Here is a 20026-nt window from a genome sequence, read left to right as displayed (position 1 = left end):
TTTCGAGAATGCTTGTGAATACAAAGCATTACACCATTACTCACACATGCGCCATGGCTCCCGCAGCCACTAGTTTTTCAAAACACTCATAGCAGGCAGCGGTTTTAACTGCGCAAGCGCGAAGAGGCAAAGCTGTTATAGAGACGGTGAGCTCAAGTAATGCAAAAGGAAACGTTTTTCCAGCGTCCAAAACAGCAGCTTTTTCTTTTAGTAACTACCATTAAAATCTTTACTGGGAAAGAGCTGGAGGTCCTTCATCAAGCACCTGATCAGCAAGTGTTAAGGTGAAGAAAAGAGAACTTTGTAGCTGCTCCATCCACCGCTGTTTGTTCACACGGCGAAAAACTGCAGTACGGAAGTTAAAATATGCAGATAAACTGTTAATAAAAAAGTATTTCTTATCTGATTACTCGATTAATCGATGGAATAATCGATAGAATACTTGATTACAAAAATAATCGTTTTATGCAGCCCTAGTGGAAACAAATTATTTCATATCAGTCCACAAGGCTTTTACATAAACTGAGAAACACAAAAACAAAAGGGATTTTTTCTATCATTTCAGTACCTTTTAGTTAGATTTGTAAACACACAATTTAATTACCATTTTTATTTATTCCAGTTAATGAAAATATTTTTTCAGTTTCAGTTTTCATTACTTTTTATTCATTTTTGTTAACAATAATAATCTTGGTTTGGATGATGTCTTTCATTGAACAGCCTTAGATGGAACCACACTGATTGGGCATAATTTCAATGATGTTCCTTAGTAGATCATCAATGAAACGTTCATGGTGTTACAAAGTAGCCAAGTGAAGTGGTAAATTGAACATTCCATGATGTTGTTTATGGTCTTCCTGTTTTGTACCACATTACTGATGAGAATAGAATAGAATAGAATAGAATAGAATGCTTTTATTGTCATTGTACAGAATGTACAATGAGATTGGAGGGCCACTTCAATTTCAGTGTCTTGCAATAGAAAGTCAAACTTTCTAAAATGTAACATATAAATTAGAACTTCTAAAAATATACCGAAAATAAAACCGTGAATCACCACCTTATCGTGGTGGAGGAGTTTGTGTGTCCCATTGATCCCAGGAGCTATGTTGCCCGGGGCCTTATCCCCCTGGTAGGGTCTTCCATGGCAAATTGGTCCTGGGTGAGGGTCCAGACAAAGAGCGGTTCAGATGACCCCTTATGGAAATACAAACAAGGGAACAGTTTACCCTGCCCGGGATAGGGTTACCGGGGCCCTACCCAGGAGCCAGGCCGGGGGACGGAACTCGAGGGAGAGCGTCTGGTTGCCGGGCATCAGCCCGTGGTGCCCGGCTGGGCGCAGCCCGACGAGATGACATGGGCCCGCCCTCCTGTAGGCCCATCACCCGCAGGAAGTGTCGTAAGGTTCGGGTGCAGTGTGTGTCAGGCGGTGGCCAAGGGCAGAGGCCCTGGCGGACCAATCCCCGACTATCGAGACTGGCTATTGGGACATGGAATGTCACCTCTCTGGTGGAGAAGGAGCCAGAGCTAGTGTATGAGGTTGAGAGATGCCAGCTAGATATAGTTGGGCTCACCTCAATGAATGACCTGGGCTCCGGAACCAGTATCCTGGAGAGGGACTGGACTCTGTTCCAGTCTGGAGTTTCCCTCGGTGAGAGGGGGCGAGCTGGGGTGGGTATCTTTGTATCCCCTCGACTTGCTGCCTGCACGTTGGAGTTTTCACCAGTGGATGAGAGGGTTTTTTCCCTGCGCCTTCAGTTCGGGGAATGGGTCCTGACTGTTGTTTGTGCTTATGCACCGAATGACAGACCAGAGTACACACCCTTTTTGGAGTCGCTGGGTGCTTCAGAGTGCTCCATCTGGTGACTCCATCGTCTTGCTGGGAGACTTCAACGCTTATGTGGGCAATGACAGTGAGACCTGGAGGGGCGTGATTGGGATTAGCGGCCTACCCGATCTGAACCCGAATGGTGTCTTGTTATTAGACTTCTGTGCAAACCACAGTTTGTTCATAATGAACACCATGTTTGAACATAAGGATGTCCATACAGTGTATCACAAAAGTGAGTACACCCCTCACATGTCTGCATATATTTAAGTATGTCTTTTCATGGGACAACACTGACAAAATGGCGCTTTGACACAATGAAAAGTAGTCTGTGTGCAGCTTATATAACAATCTTCATGTAGAAATGACAAGCAGTGTTCAATTTGGTCATTTACGGGTGTAGTCTCTTAGGGGTGTACTCACTTTTGTTGCTGCTGGTTTAGGTATTAATGACTGTATATTGAGTTATTTTGAGGGAAGAATAAATTTACACTGTTATATCAGCTGCACACAGACTACTTTTCATTGTGTCAAAGTGTCATTTTGTCGGTGTTGTCCCATGAAAAGATATACTTAAAATATCTGCAGAAATGTGAGGGGTGTACTCACTTTTGTGATACACTGCAAGTGCATGTGGCACCAGGACACCCTAGGTCGCAGGTTGATGATCGATTTTGTAATAATATCACCAGATCTCCGGCCGTATATTCTGGACACTCGGGTGAAGAGAGGAGCTGAGCTGTCAACTGATCACCACTTGGTGGTGAGTTGGATCAGGTGGCAGGGGAAGATGCTGGACAGACCTGGCGCACCTAAACGTGTTGTGAGGGTGCACTGGGAATGCCTGGCAGAAGCCCCAATCCTGAAGATCCTCAACTCCTACCTCCGGCAGAACTTCGACAGCATTCCGAGGGAGGCTGAGGACATTGAGTCTGAATGGACCATGTTCTGCACCTCCATTGTTGAGGCTGCTGCTTAGAGCTGTGGCTGGAAGGTGGTTGGTGCCTGTCATGGTGGTAATCCCCAAACCAGATGGTGGTCACTGGAGGGGAAGGGAGCCATCAAGCTGAAGAAGGAGTCCTATTGGGCTTGGTTAGCCTGTGGGACTCCAGAGGCAGCTGACAGGTATCAGCAGGCCAAGCGGAACGCAGCCCGGGCAGTGGCTGAAGCAAAAACTGTGGGAGGAGTTCAGTGAGGCTATGGAAAAAGACTTTCAGACGGCATTGAAACGATTCTGGCAAACCGACAGGCGACTCAGGAGGGGAAAGCGGTGCCCCACTCAAGTGGTTTATAGTGCAGGAGGGGTGCTGCTGACTTCAACTAAAGCTATAGTCAGACTGTAACAGTCGTAATTGTTTAGTGTCTCTTTATGACAGTCTAAGCTATTGTTATTGTTGTTCCTCTGTAGAGAGCGTGGGAGAAACGTTTTGGCAGATAGACACATGGATCGAGGCGGACCTCTATTTTTCTATCTCCCTAACTCTTTGGAAAGTTATGGGTTGTATGAACACTGCTTATTTTCATGTATGATAATGCAGCAGCCGTTCAACCGGGCTTTATAAGGTTGGTGACACTAGTGGAACAAATCAGACCCGGGCCGGGGGCGGGGCAAATGACCGGGCCCTTTATACTGGATGCGTTGCGTAAAAACATGAAATTCCAAATCTTTTGGATGCGAACCTGTTGTGTAACCTACATACACACCAGACGCGCTGCGTTTTTGCGACTAAATTGCCCTCATAAAACGCACTGTGAAAGAAAGGAAGCCGACATCAAATGATGATGTAATGAGGTTGTGATTTTTCTAAACAAGAGGAGGAAGAAAAAGAGATTCTGGGTTCATCCAACACATTAGAAAGCAGCAGCAGGGAGAGTTTCATAGTTTGATCCAGGAGTTGAAGCTGCATCACGGATGCTTTCGCGCACATTTCATATCATCAGTGGGCAGTTGTTGTTGACAGAGTTGGGATCACATGTGAGGAGGCAGAGAATAATTTCAGACAGCCGACTGACTCAGAACAGCATGTAGCTGTGTGTCTGAGGTAAAATAGTACGAGTTTACTGTTCCCACATCACTGTATATTCAGTACATCAGTGCACGTTTTGAGCTATGAACTCACATGTTGCTAAATGCAGCGCTCTGATTTATTCGCAAAAACGCAGCGCGTCCAGTGTGTATGTAGGTTACACGACAAGTTCACATCCATAAGATTTGAAATTTCATGTCGTTTTTACGCAACGCATCCGGTGTGAAAGGGCCTTTAGAGTGAAAATAAAGCCAGTCATGCAGTCCATGATGGGTGATGTATAGTGGGTTGTATACTGTGCACATTGAGCCATGCATATTGCGATATAATCACGACAGGGCCCTCCTTCTCCACCTCACCTCGGATGTGACAGAGGCCTGGCTACCTGAAATCTTATTCTCCTCTCCTCTCTCCCATCTGGGCCCCTGCTAGCCCCGGGCCGGGGGCGTGCCGCCCTCCCAGCCCCTCCAGAAGCTCCGCCCCTGGTTGGTGAAGAATATGTTTATTAAAGGACAACACTGGAATTCCTAGTACCGGTGTGGTTGTGCGTTTTTGACTGTCTGCTAAGTACGTTTGCCACCTCCTCTTCACCACTGAACACAACCCAAACTTTACAAGACGGTGGAAGGAATACTTCGAAGACCACCTGAATCCCACTGACATGTCTTCTGTAGTGGAAGCTGAGTCTGGGGACAAGGGGAATGACTCACCCATCACTGGGGGTGAGATCACTGAGGTGGTTAAACAACTCCTTGGTGGCAGGACTCCTGGGGTGGACAAGATTCACCCTAAGTTCCTAAAGGCTCTGGATGTTGTAGAGCTGTCTTGGTTGACACACCTCTGCATCATCGCGTGGAGATCTGAGGCGGTGCCACTGGATTGGCAGACTGGCGTCTTGGTCCCCATCTTTAAGAAGGGAGACCAGAGGGTGTGCTCCAACTTTCAGGGGATCACACTCCTCAGCCTCCCCGGTGAGGTCTATGCCAGAATGCTGGAAAGGAGGGTCCACCCGTTAGTTGAACCTCGGATCTAAGAGGAACAATGTGGTTTTCGTCCTGGTTGTGGGACCAGCTCTTTATCCTCTCGAAGATATTCGAGCATGCGTGGGAGTTTGCCCAACCAGTCTACATGTGCTTTGTGGACTTGGAGAAGGCATTCAACCGCATCTCTTGGGGTATCCTGTGGGAGGTCCTGCGGGAGTATGGGGTGTCTGGCCCGTTCAGTCCCTGTACAACCGCAGTGAGAGCTTGGTCCATATAGCCAGCAATTTTTTGGTGTTTAGTTTATTAACAAACTTAGCAGTATCATGGTGTTTGGTGTAGTTAGTGATTGTATTCTGTTTAGTTACCCCTATTGTGTGTTAATGGTCTGATTAGCCAGCATATATACCCATGTGTGTCATTTCTTAGGAGGGTCAGTTATGTTTTGTTTGTGCAGCTAGTTTGTTTGTTCACATTTTTGCCTGAGTTCAGTTTTATTTTTTTGACCTCTTTTATGAGCTCAGTATTTTGTAATTGGGATTTCTTTGGGTTAAAATAAAAAACCCTATTTTTTCTAATACTTCCTGTGACTCCTCTTGTTTTTGACTTGGTCTCCCACATGTGGTGTCAGGAGTGGGATCTTTTCAGTTGAGGAGACAGGATTTTTTTCCTGCAGTAATGGCTGAAGAAACTGAGGGTGAAGGTACTAGAAACTGAAGGTGAAGATAGGGAGCCAACTCTGCTTGATATAGCAGGAATTGTTCAGGCTTTCATGGGACAACAGGAAACTTGGGATAAAAAGCAGAGAGAGGAATCTGCACAATGAGAGCAGCGCTTCAAGAGTTTGCAACACCAGTTTTGGCTTTTGCAGACGGAAGTGCAGGCCAGGACAATCCCTGTTCCTGAGCCTATGTCAAATGATCCAGAGCCTGTTGAAATTCCAAATGATTATCAGATTCAAGCAGCATCTCAATCCGAGGGTTCTGACTCAGTTTCCAGCTTAACAGGTCAGTCTGGGCATATTTATCATCCTGAATTGGAAAAATTAACTGCTGAAGATGATATTGAACACTTTCTGACCAATTTTGAGAGAATTGCAGCTGCTTATCACTGGCCCAAGTCATACTAGATTCTGCACCTCATTCCTCTTCTGACTGGTAAGGCTCGAAGTGCATATGTTAACATGCATGTGGATGATTCTCAGGAGTATGTGAAGGTAAAAGATGCCATTTTGCAAAAATATGATTCAATTCAATTCAATTCAATTTTATTTATATAGCGCCAAATCACAACAAACAATTGCCTCAAGGCGCTTTGTATTGTGGGTAAAGACCCTACAATAATACAGAGAAAACCCAACAGTCAAAACGACCCCCTATGAGCAGCACTTGGCGACAGTGGAAAGGAAAAACTCCCTTTAACAGGAAGAAACCTCCCGCAGAACCAGGCTCAGGGAGGGGCTGTCATCTGCCACGACCGGTTGGGCTGAGGGGAGAGAAAAGACATGCTGTGGAAGAGAGCCAGAGATTAATATCAATTAATGATTAAATGCAGAGTGGAGTATAAACAAAGTAAATAAGGTGAATGAGAAGAAACAGTGCATTATGTGAACCCCCCAGCAGACTAGGCCTATAGCAGCATAACTAAGGGATGGTTCAGGGTCACCTGATCCAGCCCTAACTATAAGCTTGATCAAAAAGGATATAAAGGAACTGTATGCAAGGTTTAAAGAATTTTATGAGAAATGGATTCAGCCTAAAAATAAAACTGAAGGAAATTGTTTAGCTGATTATTTTGGAAAAAATTTTGAGAATGCTGTGTCCTGAGCTGCAGGTCTGGATCAAGGAGCATAATCCAAAATCTGCTGCAGAAACTGCCACACTAGCAGATGTATTTGTAGCTGCCCAAAGTAGGAGCCAGCCATGGAGCAACAGTGCATTGAGGGTTGATAGAGACTCACGCCGGCCACAGCCCTCTCAGCACCATCAGAAGTCAGCAACAGGTGTGGGTAAGCTCCCTTCAAATGCTTTCAAGTCAGGTAAAAGACCGCCTGTGTGTTACCTCTGTGGACAGGAAGGTCACACCAAGCCTGTCTCCTAAGAATCAAAGCAAGTTATCTCAGATGTGTTTTGTGCCTCACCAGAATGTGGATATTCAACCTGAGCTAAAGCATTCCAATAAAATCACCACGGTGAAGATTTGTGAACACGAAATGGATGCTTTAATAGATACTGGTAGCACACAGACTCTGATGCACAGGAAATGTGTACCAATGGGCTATACATATCCTTCTGAAACAATATCTGTTTGCTGTGTACATGGAGATTAAAGATTGTACCCCACTGCTGATCTGTTTATTGAGGTGCAGGGGTCTTCCTATTTGTTAAAGGTGGGGATAGCTGATAATCTACCCTATCCTGTAGTTCTTGGGGAGGCTCTGCCAGTTATCTATGACTTATTAAGGGGAGTGCAGAGCTGTAATGCTGCTTTAACAAGGGCCCAAGCTAAAAACCAGGATGAAGATTATGCAACACTTAGTGCTTTAGCCTTCTTTGAGGCTGAGCTAGAGACAGTACCTGGGAAGTCTCAGAAGATGCGCAGTCAAAGAAGGTGTGAAAAATTTCAACATTCAGTTGGAAAGGCCTCAGTTGAGGTTACTCCAAATATGCCTTTTTGTCATGGTCATGGTCCTTGGCCGGTGGCCCAGCGTTTTGAGTTTCTGTTGTGTCGCTTTCTTTTGTTGTATTTTCAAGTTGTTTCTTATAGTTTGTTGTTTGAGTGTGTGGTTTTCCTTTGTTGTTTCTTTGTGTAATGCTCAGTTTGTCAGGTTTTCAGTGTTAGGTCTGCGTCTGTTATGTTTAGTGAGTTCCTGTTTTATTTTGACGATCTTGTGTTCCCTGTGCTTTGTGTTTAGTTTTGCTTCCCCTTTGTCATTAGGTTAATTTGGTTCACCTGTCGTCCCCTGTTGTTTCCACTTGCCCTAATCCCCTTGTTTGTATTTAAGCCCTTAGGTTTCCCTCTGTTCCTTGTTCGAGTCCTCGTCATTTTTTATGTCTGTGTGACATTTCTGCTGTTGCTTTCCTGTTTTCGAGTTTTTCTAGTTTGCTGTTTCAAGTTTTGAGTTTTCAAGTTTGTATTTCTAGTTTCGGGTTTTCTTTGTATGGCTGCCTTCAGTTCAGCCTTCTCAGTTTATGACTTATTAAATAGAAGAAGAAGAAGAAGAAGAAGAAACAGCCTTTATTGTCCCACAGAGGGGAAATTTGGGTGTAACAGCAGCCGCAGTTATTATAAATATAAATAAAAATACAATAATTTACACTATTAAGAAAAGAATATATATATATATATATATATATATATATATATATATATATATATATATATATAAAATCAACAAACAATATTAACCTTAATACTACTAATAATAATAACACTATATACAATGTACATGATGTGCCTGTGTGTTGAACCTTAACAGGCCGGACTATTTACAGTATATTATATATTATCCTACATTGTGTAGGCTATTGTGGTTTTTGTTGGTAGCAGTGATGGTTATAAAGTCTTACAGCTGCTGGGAGGAAGGATCTGCGGTAACGCTCCTTTGTGCATTTAGGATGCAGCAGTCTGTCACTGAAGGAGCTCTCCAGCTCAGCAACAGTTTCATGCATGGGATGGGAGACCTTGTCCATCAGTGATGTTATTTTGGTTAGAGTCCTTCTGTCTCCCACCACCTGCACTGAGTCGAGAGGACATCCTAGGACAGAGCTGGCTTTCCTGATGAGCTTGTCTATCCTCTTCCTCTCAGCTGTAGACAAGCTGCTGCTCCAACATACTGCTGCATAGAAGATGGCTGATGCCACCACAGAGTCATAGAAGGTCTTCAGGAGTGTCCCCTGCACTCCAAAAGACCTCAGCCTTCTCAGCAGGTAGAGTCTGCTCTGACCCTTCCTGTAGAGCGCATCAGTGTTATGAGTCCAGTCCAGTTTATTGTTTAGGTGAACACCCAGGTACTTATAAGAGTCCACTATCTCAATGTCCACTCCCTGGATGTTCACCGGTGTCCGTGTGGTGGGTCTGCGCCTGCGGAAATCCACCACCAGCTCCTTGGTTTTAGCGGCGTTGATCAGGAGGTGGTTCCGCTGGCACCAGTCCACAAAGTCCTGAGTCCACTGTCTGTACTCTGAGTCATCCTCACCTGTGATGAGGCCAACTATGGCAGAGTCGTCAGAGAACTTCTGCAGATGGCAGCGTGGGGAGTTGATGGAGAAGTCTGCAGTGTAGAGGGTGAAGAGGAACGGTGCCAGCACAGTTCCCTGTGGGGCCCCCGTACTGCAGACCAGCCTGTCAGAGACACAGCCCTGTGTCCTCACGTACTGTGGGCGGTCAGTGAGGTAGTCCAGTATCCACTCGGAGATGTGGTGGTCCACTCCTGACAGTTCCAGCTTGGCTCTCAGAAGTCCTGGCTGGATGGTGTTAAAAGCACTGGAGAAATCAAAGAACATGATCCTCACAGTGCTTCCAGGCTTCTCCAGGTGGGTCAGAGCTCGGTGCAGGAGGTAGATGATGGCGTCATCCACCCCGATGCCAGGCCGGTAGGCGAACTGCAGCGGGTCCAACGAAGACGACACCATGAGGCGTAGATGGTTGAGGACCAGCCTCTCGAGGGTCTTCATTAGATGCGATGTCAGGGCTACCGGCCTGTAGCTGCTAAGATCCTTTGGATGTTTGGTCTTTGGTACCGGTACCACACAGGAGGTCTTCCACAGTTGTGGTACTTTCCCCAGCTTCAAGCTCAGGTTGAATATGTATCCCATGATGCCACACAGCTGATCTGCGCAGCACCTCAGGAGCCTGGAGCTGATGCCGTCTGGACCTCAGGAGCCTGGAGCTGGTGCCGTCTGGATAAAATTCCAGACGGACAAAATCCCAAGTTTCAATCCTGCACTCTCCTGTGTCCTGCTCTGAGGTCTCTCTTGCTTAGTTTGCCGCAGCAGTCGTGACACTTTTGGCTTCCAAATACCCATGAACATTAGGCAAATGCAGCAGGATGATCCAACTTTGTCTGCCATACTTTTGAGGGCTAAGGAGAAGGAATATGCTGCAGGATCTGACACAAATAAAGAGTAGTACATTCTACAAGATGGCATTTTATATCACCAACATGGCCAGGCTAAGCAGTTAGTGGTCCCTAAAGTGGCTCGTGAAACAGTAAGTACTTTGGGACACTCTATTCCCTGGGCTGGCCACCTTGGGAAGCATAAGACCACTGCTCGCATTAAGCAATATTTTTTCTGGCCTGGTTTATGCTCAGATGTTGGTCTGTTTTGCAGAAGTTGCCCCCAGTGTCAGAAGACTTCAATTAGAGTGCCAACTAAAGCACCACTCCACCCTCTCCCAATCATTGGCACCCCATTTCAATGTCTTGGCATGGACATAGTTGGTCCTGTGGAAAAGAGTAAAGCTGGAAATCGCTTTATGTTGGTGATTACAGACTATGCTACAAGATATCCCGAAGTCTTTCCATTAAAAACTGTCAAAGCAAACGTTGTGGCTTCCTCACTGATTCAACTTTTTCACTCGATTTTTTGGGTTAAAATAAAAAACCCTATTTTTTCTAATACTGTATGTCCTGCGACTCCTCTTGTTTTCGACTTGGTCCCCCACACTACCCTCACCTATGGTCACGAGCTTTGGGTAGTGACCAAAAAAATAAGATCACAAATACAAGCAGTAGAAATGAGTTTCCTCTGAAGGGTGGCTGGCCTCTCCCTTAGAGATAGGGTGAGGAGAGCAGCCATTTGGGAGGGGCTCAGAGTAGAGCCGCTTCTCCTCCACATCGAGAGGAGGCAGTTGAGCTGGCTCGAGCATTTGACTAGAATGCCTCCGGTGCGCCTCTTGGGTGAGGTGTTCCAGGCGTGTCTGGGAGGAGACCCCGGGGCAGACCCAGGACACGCTGGAGAGATTATATCTCTCAGATGGCCTGGGAACACATTGGGGTCCCCCCGGATGAGCTGGTGGAGGTGGCTGGGGAGAGGAAAGCCTGGGCTTCTCTGCTTAGGCTGCTGCCCCAACGACCGACAATAAGCAGAAGAGAATGAATGGATGGATGGCTCTTTTGTTGAGTTTTTATTACATAGTCACTCTTGCGCCTTGAATCCTGCACCTGACAAAGTATGAAACATTAAATCTAACACTAAAACTAACGAAAACTAAACTAAAACTAAAAAAAGCAAGTAAAATCGCTCTGAAAACAAACTAAAACTAACTGAATTATAGAAAAAATTGCAAAAACAAGATAAAACTAAACTATAATATAAAATACAAATCTATTATAACTCTGCAACTGCCTAGTATCTACTATTTTGTTTATGTTAAAACAAATGTGCTGCCATTTTGTGCCATTGAGGTTGTACTGAGTCGAAATTTTTTTATCATAAAAAGATTTTGATATTTGAGCCTTTTGCCTTCATTCACACTGAGCACAGGATGGACTGAAGATTTTACTGGTTTTGCCTCAAAACAAAACATTATTTATTAAAAAAGTAGGTAAATTACTATGAAAAAAAAAGGCACCTCACCATTGGCTGTGAAATTAAATTACTAAAACGTATTATAGGATCCACATTTTAAAAGAAAAGTGTCCAGGCAGAGTCAGAGGGTTTTGCATCTAAACTCTTCATGTTTCTATAGTCCTTTAAAAAATCTACAACAAAAATACTTCTGAAAAGTAGATTGTGCAGAGATAAACTCGTTGCTGTTATGTAACATTTTATTGTTTCCCATGCTTATCATATCTATAATGAGAACAACTGCACACAATTGCAGTGTTTCCATAACAACCACCAGCATTATAGAGAAGAACATGTAAGTGACTTGCACATCACATCATTAAAAATATTGAATTTGAAGCTTGTTAGAATTGTGCAACTCTGTTTTCCCATCTTTGCACAGGTTAAAACTAACTGCACCTATTTCCCATTTTCCAAGCAAATATAAAGAAATGAAAGGTGGCTCAAGACTGTTGCATACAGATTTGGTGACCTAGAAAGTCTTTGTCTTTACCTGCTCCAGCAGCTCCGCAAGAGAAGACGCCATCAAACTTCGCCGCCGTCTCCGGCTGTAGTTGCAGACTCTGAAACAGCGAGGCTGAGTCAAGGGCAGGATCTGGCAAGAGGTGGTGGTCTGGACTGTGGACATGGACCTGTCGGTCATTCAAAGATGACTGAATTACTGTATAAAGATTATCCACATCTGGATATATTCTGTACTTTTCTTAAGTGTAAAGTCAATCCAGTACTGTTGCTGTTATATCCTTAATTTTTCCAGGAAAAAGTCTAATTGAGATTAAAATCTCCTTTTCAGAGACAAAACACAGCAGAGATTTGTAATTTTAACAAACACATCGTAAAATACCCATTTTATCATCGAAAACTGTTTTTTTTTTTTTTTAATCCTGTCATGTCTGGCATTTTTCACAATCGGAATGATGATCCGAATGCACTGATGTACCAAACATATTTGCTTTAACAAGAACAGCTCTATAAGTTTCTATAGGCTATTCTTGTTAATGTTTGTATTTTTATTTATTTATCTTTTTATTTAGCACACACACACACACACACACACACACACACACACACAATTTCATTGTTTGCAGTAATGTGTGTGTATGCACCTCTGTCATGCAATGTACTCAATAATGAGGGCAAGAAACTGCAACCATGCCCCCCCCGCGATCCAGAGGCGAATAGGGAAGGACCCAGGGGACCCAGGCCATCCACAGCCTAGGAGCTCAGAAGACCTGAGGCCACACATCCTGACAACCGAGTGCACACCCCAGAGGAGGAAGGAGGGAGACCACAGACGGAGCCCCCACAGTCAAAGGGCAAGAGTCCAAAGAGCCAGAGGGGACAAGCAGCCCCCCCGGCAGGCCGGCACCCCCTAGCACGAGCCGAGCACCCGGCCCCCGAGGCCCCAAGCGCCCAAGAGCAGCCCAACACCTGGCAGAGCCCCCCCGCATGCCAAAGAGGCCCAAGCCAACCCCAGGCCACAGCCGCCAAGGGACCAGGTCAAAAAACATGCCGAGACATCCGGCCACACACCCCGGGACCCACGGGCACCCACACCCCCGGGGCGGTAGTGACAACCAGTGGGGAGCAGCGTGGAGCGGTAGGGAGGGGTAACTCCCACCCTCCGTGTCCCACAGGTGCCAAGGCTCGGCAAGCCACCAACCCAGGCCCAGCTGTCCGCACACACACACACACACACACACACACACACACACACACACACACACACACACACACACACACACACGCACATCCACATGCACCAGTCACACACTCATGCACACACACGTAACATACATGGACACCTAATACGGGAGAGCGGGTACCAGCACAGAGCCAGCGGCAACCCAGGGAAGCAACCAACCCAGCCCCGAACAACAAGCCAGTCCCCATCCCAGGTGGGGTGCATGAAACTGGGGTGTAAGAAGACTCGTCTGCCCCCTCCTCCCACTCATCGTGTGGGGCGATGTGAGTGTATGTACTGAGAAGAATGTGTATGGCTGTGTGAAAACTGCAGTGCTATTAAAATTGGAGGGACAGATGTAACATGAGCACTGAATAACAGCGCCCATCCACACTGCCCCCCCCAAGGCCCTCAATGTCTAAAATGTAAATAAAATTGAGGAGCAGGTAGCAGTGAACAGACAAGTGGGGCCACCTCAGCAGTGCCACCCACTAACCACTGTGTGACACACCTGCCCCCCAAGGCCCTATATGTGCATAATGTGATGTTTAACTGAGTGGGAGGAGGGAAAGGGTCAGGATGAATATGACCGGGAGGCAGAGGACTACCCCCCGGAGGAAGAGAGCCAGCTAGCTACTGGCTCACTAGGCACCCCAGTGAGAGTTTAGTATTGTATAAGTTGTAAATCTGGACTTTTAGTCATTTTGAAAGTGTTTAAACATATTTGTGTCCAGAAGTTTTCCTCTGGGTTGATGGAAAGATCTCACTCCCATTTTGTAGTTGGGAAGGATATTGAATCATTAATTTTTAATAATAACATAGAATAGAAAAGAATAGAATAGAATGCCTTTATTGTCATTATACAGGATGTACAATGAGATTGGAGGACCACTCCTGCTCAGTGCCATGTAACAGAAAATCAAACTCTCTAAAATAAAAATATTATGAAAATATTATAATCTAGTATGATCAATATAATCAAGAGATATACAGAAATAAACAATGTGTAAAATATACAAAAAATAGCATGTATAAAAATATATACATACATTGGTGCATCTGTACATTGTAAGAAAAGTAAATATGTGTATACATATAATAATGAAGATGATGAATATTGCACTTGGTGAATGTCTCTGGAGCTTGAAAAAGGCGACTGGACTTCTTTTTGTTTCTTGAAGACGTTTCACCTCTCATCCGAAAGGCTTCTTCAGTTCTCAACCAAATGGTGGAGAGACCCAGGTATTTAAACCCCTGTGGGCGTAGTCCCCTGGAGGTGGTTATGACCCTCTATTGATCATGTGCTTGAACACATGTGCCCAGGTGTGAAGGGGGCGTGGGTCATATTTAATCAGGCGTGGGTCATTTAAATATGACCCACGCCCCCTTCACACCTGGGCACATGTGTTCAAGCACATGATCAATAGAGGGTCATAACCACCTCCAGGGGACTACGCCCACAGGGGTTTAAATACCTGGGTCTCTCCACCATTTGGTTGAGAACTGAAGAAGCCTTTCGGATGAGAGGTGAAACGTCTTCAAGAAACAAAAAGAAGTCCAGTCGCCTTTTTCAAGCTCCAGAGACTACTATGACCTGGATAACTGAGAATCTACACAGACTTGGTGAATGAATATTGCACTAGTGAATGAATACTGGATATTACACAATATAGGAATGTCAGATATTGTTCAGTATGAATAATATAATATTGCACAGTTACAGTGGGTGAGTGTGTGAGTTCAGGGTGGTGATTGCTCTGGCGAAGAAACTGTTCTTGAGTCTGTTTGTTCTGGCTTTGATGCACCTGTAGCGCCTGCCAGAGGGCAGCAGGTCAAACAGGTCAAAGCCAGGGTGTGAGCTGTCCTTGATGATGTTCCTGGCTCTGCTGATGCAGCGGGAGGTGTAGATGTCCATCAGGGAGGGGAGAGGGCAGCCAACGATTCTTTGTGCTGTCTTGACTACCCTCTGAAGCCTGACCCTGTCTGCCTCAGTGCAGCTGCCGTACCATACTGTGATACAGTACGTCAGCAGGCTCTCAATGGATGAGCGGTAGAAGGTCAGCAGCAGGTTTGAGTCCAAGTTGTTCTTCCTGAGGACCCTCAGGAAGTGAAGTCGCTGCTGAGCCTTCTTGATAACAGCTGTGATGTTATCTGACCAAGAGAGATCAGCAGAGATGAGGACACCAAGAAACCTGAAGGTGTGGACCCTCTCCACACGCTCGCCGTTGATGTAGAGGGTGATGTAACATATATTTTTGATAATAATTTATGGGTATAAAGATTTAGAAATTCTGTTACAATACAGGGGTTTCTAATTTTAAATTATTTAAATTAAACCTTGCCTGTATGATGGACCTCAACTGCTGGTATTCAAGAAATTTGCTATTGCTAATTTCATATTTTGAAATAAGTTCTTCAAATGAAATAAAGGTCCCATTATGAATAACATGTTCTAAATTCTTTATTCCTTTCTCTTGCCATGTTGAAAAATTCACTACTGTCTTTTTCTGACATATATCTGGATTGTTTCAAATGGGTGTCAGTTTACATGGGATAAATGAAGACTTTGTTATCTTTAAAAATTCCCACCAGGCTGTCAGAGAGGTGTTTATGTTAAGACTTTTAAAGCAGTTATGCTGTTTAATACTGATGCTAATGAAAGGTAAGTCAGAGATTTTCACTTTTCCACAGAGTGTTTGTTCTAGATCCAGCCATGCACTGTAAAAAAAGAAAAGTTGAGTCAACTTAAAAAAGTAAGGCAACCAGCTGCAAAGCTTTTTTGAGTTTACTCAACTAGGGGCTAATGAGTTATGTCTACTTAAGTTGAGAAGTTCACTCAACTTGAGTTGAGAGGTTCAGTTAATTTAAGTTGCGAAGTTCAGTCAACTGAAGTTGCGAAGTTCAGTCATGATGTTATCTTGTGTTTTTCAAACTTAAGATTGCTATTCAGAGCTACTCACGTACTTAAGTCAAATATATTTAAATTAGTACATTTGACCAAACTGCAAACTTCATTTAAATTGAAAACATATAGTGACAACTCTGAAGCATTCGGAAGTGTATCGAGGCTTCGAAACAATCTGAAACCCATCGCCACAGTGACACCTGTTGTCCAATTTTGTTATCGCCACATCTTGATAATGCTGTTCAATGAAACAGTGACACAGATGCACCATGCACAAGTCCAAACTAACTACTGATTATACCTGACTATCAATGATTAGGATCAACACATGTTTTAGAGCAGTGGTCACCAAGATCCTTGAACTTGACCCTGAACAAAGCAAGATCTACCTGTTGAAGCACTGAACATAAAAAAAAAAATAACCCAAATACTTTCCAACTCTAGGCTTTTATTTATGTAGTGAATGTGTTGTTCATAGTGGACAAAAAACCCCCCAAAAAACAGCTTATTTCTAATAGTACAAATGTAGTACCATTACCATGACCAAACCTGCCTCATGGAAATTACTACATTTACTGTTGTTCATTCTTTTTTAACAGAAGGGGGTAAATTAACACATATTTGTAATGAACAGATAACACACACTGCCATTTATATAATTTTCCTGGTTGAACTTTACTAAAGTTGCTACATTTCCTTTTAACGTGAAATAGCAGGATGCCTGGCAACAACTCCCCTAATCAAATACATTGAATGTGGTTCTGAACAATCTTATGCAGTATCATTTTTACACAGAGCCAGAAGGAAAAGCTTCTCCAGAAAAGCTCATTCGAGTCAATGTGATGGTTGGGAATGAACACTTTATGTAAGTTTTTTGTTTGGCTCATAGGTGCAGACAGCCAGTCTGATGCAGTCTGTGAGGTGTCTGTCAGTGAGGGAGCTCCTATAATTTGACTTAATTCTGTGGGAGTGGCGCAGTGGGTAGGTGCTCGCCTTACAGCCGGAAGGTTGCAGGTTCGAGCCCCTGTCCCTGCGCTGCGTCCTTGGGCAAGACACTTAAACCACATTGCCTAACAGTAGCGCCAGTCTCTGGCTGCATGACTGCAGATGTTCGTCTCTGGATTATTTTCATCTGTGAAAATGCCATCTCACAGAGGTAAGTGGAGCCAAAGTAGGCACTCAATTTCAGTGCACATGTAGTGAGAAGAGGGAACTTCTCTCTGCTTACAAGTCCCCAAAAGTCATTGTCCTTTGATCTGGCTTTCAGTTCTGTCATTTTGCAAATCAATTATCTCCATGTCCACACCAGTTTGTAATGCAAATGCATGATGAAATTTTGCTGCTGTCTGCTCTACGTTAATGTGCTGAAAGGAGTTTGAGACAAATGCAGCAATGTCCTCCATGACATTTAACTCACCAAAACGCGAACCAAACTCTGCTTTCACTTTGTCCAGATGTGAGCAGTACTCCTCAGGATGGAAAGCACCCTGGTCTTTGATTGTTTGAGAGAATTTTTCCAGGTTCGGAAAATGTGTTAGCTTCCTGGTGTTCAGATGTGTCTTCCAAACACAAAGTTTAGCTTTGAATGCATTTACTGCACTTATCATGTGGGACAGGTGTTTGTTTTTTTCCTGGAGTTCAGTGTTGAGGGCAGTCAATTTAGCGGTTAAATCCGTCAAAAACCCCGGATCAAGCAGCCATGCATCATCAGACAATTCTTTGTGCTCCTCATTCCGAGTTGACAGAAAAGTCTTTATCTCTGGAATTAAATCAGCGAACCTCTGCAGCACTTTGCCACGACTCAGCCAGCGAACATCAGCGTGGAGAATTAGGTCTCCATACGCAGCATCAAGCTCATCCATTAACGACTTGAATAAGCAGTGTTGCAGAGCTTTTGCTCTAATAGAGTTGATCAGTTTGACTACCAATGTCATGACATGAGAAAAGCCCAAGGCTTTCCCAACCAAGGCCTGTTGATGAATCATACATTGGTTGGTTATAAATTCTGGGAAATCGGGATCATTGCAGCACAGCGCTACAGACCCCAAGCGCACACCCCGCATTGCCGGCGCTCCATCAGTAGTGATCGCTACCAGTTTATGGATGGGAATGACATTTTCACATACATATTTTTTAAAGTCCTTGAAAATATCCTCACCTCTTGTTCTGTCCTTCAAGTGCAAAAGAGTGAGAAAGTCCTCCTTTGTTGTAAAATCCTGGAAAGCCATTCTCACAAATACAATGAGTTGCGCTGTGTCGGTTACATCCAAAGATTCATCCAGTTGTAGAGAAAAATATTCACAAAGTGACAAGTCCTTTAAGACCTGTCGATCCACGTCCTCCGATAGTGATTCTACTCTTCTCGTCACAGTTGCAGGGCCAAGCGGGATACTCTTGATTGCAGCTCTGATTTCATCTTTGTTTTTGAAGTCCTTAAAAATTGTGTTTGCTATGATAGTCATTGCCTCCTTAAATAACTCCCCATCGGTAAATGGCTTCTTGTTTTTAGCCAAAAAATTACTTACACGAAGTGATGCTTCTGTTGCAGCTTTATGTCGTGCAGTCGGTATAATGAAGAGTGACTGCTGGGCTTTCAACTCCGATTTCAGCTCCAAAACTTTCCTAGCACGGATAGCAGTCTTTGGTGGGAAGAGTTCCTTGAATTTTGGGTGGTTTGTGTTGTGGTGCCGCTCCAGATTTCCTCTTTTACTCAGTGCTTGAGTTTGGTGACATAACATACAAATACACTTGTCTTTAACTAACGTAAAAATAAATTCATCCTCCCATTCTGGATGAAAATGGTATGTTTTTGACTTCTTCCACAGGGCTTCTGCCATTTTGGCAGCCTGCTACCTTGCAAAGTTGCGTCTTGTGATTGAGTGAGTGATTATCTAAAAAAGCACAAAGTTTTCATTGGTTGCTATGGCTATGGGAGGGGAGGGTATAATAAATAAATGTCTAAATTAAAAAAAACACTAAATCTTTTCCTTCTTTAAAATAAAGACTAACACTAAGTCTTCACACACACAGCTTCCTCTGCAAAGTCTAAAAACTTCCTGAACAAAATTTGAAACACAGCTGATTTGAACCAGGTTACACAAGACATTTATCTGATCCCCAGATTTCCAGAAACTTTGATCCTAAATTTACTTTAACAAACTGACCTCATCAGTGTCTCTTGCAGCAGCATTTTGGCATATTTCACTCCAGACTGGATGGTCAGCAGTGCCATTGTGAAGTGAGAAAATGAGCTGAAGGAAAGCTTCAATAATCCTGTTTAGACCACAGAGCCACTGCAGCTGAGAGAAACTAGGGATAACCCATGAAAAACCAAAAGCCTGTGATTGGTCACTGATGAGAGCAGAGAGCCAGTAGGATTAAGGAAACTGCAGCAGCTGCTTTCAAAGACATGTCCAATTAAAATGAAGGAATGCTGCTGGAAGATGGAGTTTAAACAGCAGGAGTCAGATCAAAAAGATTGTACCAAGGGTAGAGAGTATATAAAGTATGCAACTTGTATGCAAATAAATGATGAGTGTGTATCATGGGATCAAATCAGAGTCACCAGTTAAAAACAGTAGAATGATCCAAACACCTTCATGTGATGGTTTTATTGGAAATGTATCTTTAGAATTTATTCATGGACTGGCAGGTCTGTTTGATCTGCAGAAAAGGAAATCCTGGGACTATAAAAATGAACACAAGCACTGTTAGAAAAAATGGGAGATTTAAGAAGTACTCAGAGTACTCAATGTAGTAACTGAAATATTCCATTAATGGTAAAAGTTCTGCATTCGACTTACATAAAAGTACAGACAACTGAATGTACTTTAATCTATGAAAAATAAAAGTACTTCATTCTGCAATGAAATTTGCCCTGCTACTTTATTGTGGTGCTTTAGCAGCTTTTTGGAGGAAATTTAAGTACTTTAATGTAAGCAGGTTTCAGTCTGAAGGTTCCCAAACTAAGGCTTGAGCCCCTTGAAAGGGTTAGGAGATAAATTTGTGGTACACAGCGGGAAGCGTTGGG

The 20026-nt window shown here is 43.9% G+C and overlaps 1 protein-coding gene across 1 annotated transcript in view; it reads right to left on the bottom strand.

Annotated features, from left to right (window-relative positions):
- Positions 1-19228, bottom strand: part of LOC115784903 (cell death activator CIDE-A-like) — a 58172-nt gene extending 38944 nt beyond the window's left edge. The window contains exons 1-2 of the mRNA XM_030736308.1: positions 19161-19228; positions 11901-12039 (exon numbers count right to left, since the gene is read on the bottom strand). Of these exons, the coding sequence (XP_030592168.1) occupies positions 11901-12039; positions 19161-19228 (207 nt within the window). The remainder of the gene's footprint in view (positions 1-11900; positions 12040-19160) is intronic.
- Between the last annotated feature and the right edge of the window lie 798 nt (positions 19229-20026).

The sequence above is a fragment of the Archocentrus centrarchus genome, chromosome 8 (genome assembly GCF_007364275.1).
Source record: "Archocentrus centrarchus isolate MPI-CPG fArcCen1 chromosome 8, fArcCen1, whole genome shotgun sequence".
Classification (NCBI taxonomy): Eukaryota; Metazoa; Chordata; class Actinopteri; order Cichliformes; family Cichlidae; genus Archocentrus; species Archocentrus centrarchus.
The sequence above is the reverse complement of the archived record's forward strand: the minus strand, read 5'-3'. Positions and strand labels throughout refer to the sequence as shown.